Source organism: Chlamydotis macqueenii, chromosome W, assembly GCF_036417535.1.
Source record: "Chlamydotis macqueenii isolate bChlMac1 chromosome W, bChlMac1.mat, whole genome shotgun sequence".
In the NCBI taxonomy this organism is placed as follows: Eukaryota; Metazoa; Chordata; class Aves; order Otidiformes; family Otididae; genus Chlamydotis; species Chlamydotis macqueenii.
In genome coordinates this window covers 32,858,556-32,860,019 of record NC_141592.1, presented here as the reverse complement: position 1 = coordinate 32,860,019, position 1,464 = coordinate 32,858,556, and the positions used below count along the sequence as shown (strand labels likewise).

Sequence of the window (1,464 nt, the reverse complement as noted above, 5' to 3'; positions counted from 1 at the left end):
AGGGAGCGACTTCTAGCAGTTTCCTACAGAAGCTACCACCTTAGGCCCCCCCTCACTAAGAAAACCACGACATTTGTTTAAACACATAGAGAGCATGGCCCTTCATTGACATTTACACAGTCACTAGGTCAGAAAAGAAAAGCCAACAGTGAATTAGAAAGGGGATTACAACATGATCACAATTAAGAAACCACGGCCAACGAGAAAAAAAAAGAAAGAAGATAGGTTGAGCCTGCAATGAACTATATTATAACTGCTATGCAGAAGACGATGGGAACTTCATTGTGGTAGAAAAAAAATCCAGTTACCAGTTTCCAGACTGCATCCTTGAGCTCCTGGTTCCTCATGCTGTAGATGAGGGGGTTCACTGCTGGAGGCACCAGTGAGTACAGAACTGCCACCACCACATCAAGCAATGGGGAGGAGATAGACGTGGGCTTCAGGTAGGCAAACATGGCGGTGCTGACAAACAGGGAGACCACGGCCAGGTGAGGGAGGCACGTGGAAAAGGCTTTGTGCCGTCCCTGCTCAGAGGGGATCCTCAGCACGGCCCTGAAGATCTGCACATAGGACACAACAATGAACACAAAACAGCTGAAGGCTAATACAAGACTAACCACGATAAGCCCAACTTCCCTGAGGTAGGAGTGTGAGCAGGAGAGCTTGAGGATCTGGGGTACCTCACAGAAGAACTGGTCCACAGCATTGCCCTGGCAGAGTGGCAGTGAAAATGTATTGGCCGTGTGCAGGAGAGAATTGAGAAACCCACTGCCCCAGGCAGCTGCTGCCATGTGGACACAAGCTCTGCTGCCCAGGAGGGTCCCATAGTGCAGGGGTTTGCAGATGGCAACGTAGCGGTCGTAGGCCATGATGGTGAGAAGAGCACACTCGGCTCCAAGGAAGAAGAAAAGCAGAAAGACCTGGGTGGAACATCCCAAGTAGGAGATGGCCCTGGTGCCCCACAAGGAATTGGCCATGGATTTGGGAACAGTGGTAGAAATTGTCCCCAGGTCAAGGAGGGAGAGGTTGAGGAGGAGGAAGTACATGGGGGTGTGGAGGCGGTGGTCGCAGGCTATGGCAGTGACGATGAGGCCGTTGGCCAGGAGGGCAGCCAGGTAGATGGCCAGGAAGAGCCAGAAGTGCAAGAGCTGCAGCTCCCATGTGTCTGCAAAGGCCAGGAGGAGGAACTGGGTGATGGAGCTGCTGTTGGACATTTGGTCCCTCTGGGCAGAGGGGCACTTTTTGTGTGAGCAAAAGACAGTGAAAAGCTAGGACAGACTTTTCTCAGCAAAGCCTGTCAAGTTCTTGCAGAATTCCCCCCTTGTGTCTGCAAATGCCAGGAGGAGGAACTGGGTGATGGAGCTCTGGTTGGAGGGTTTCTCCTTCTGTGCATGGCGTCCTGTCATGAGAAGAAGTGTCAATGAAGAGTTAGGAAAGATTTCTCTGAGCAAACCCAAAGACTTT

General features: G+C 51.5%; 1 protein-coding gene across 1 annotated transcript; it reads right to left on the bottom strand.

Annotated features, from left to right (window-relative positions):
- Nucleotides 1-242: 242 nt before the first annotated feature.
- On the bottom strand, nucleotides 243-1,214 carry LOC147596640 (olfactory receptor 14A16-like). Its single transcript, XM_086769486.1, has one exon. The coding sequence runs from the start codon at nucleotides 1,212-1,214 to the stop codon at nucleotides 243-245; it is 972 nt and encodes a 323-aa protein (XP_086625612.1).
- Between the last annotated feature and the right edge of the window lie 250 nt (nucleotides 1,215-1,464).

What these genes read in the sequence shown, in the direction of transcription:
- LOC147596640 (XM_086769486.1), bottom strand. Translation starts at nt 1,214, where the DNA reads ATGTCCAACAGCAGCTCCATCACCCAGTTCCTCCTCCTGGCCTTTGCA.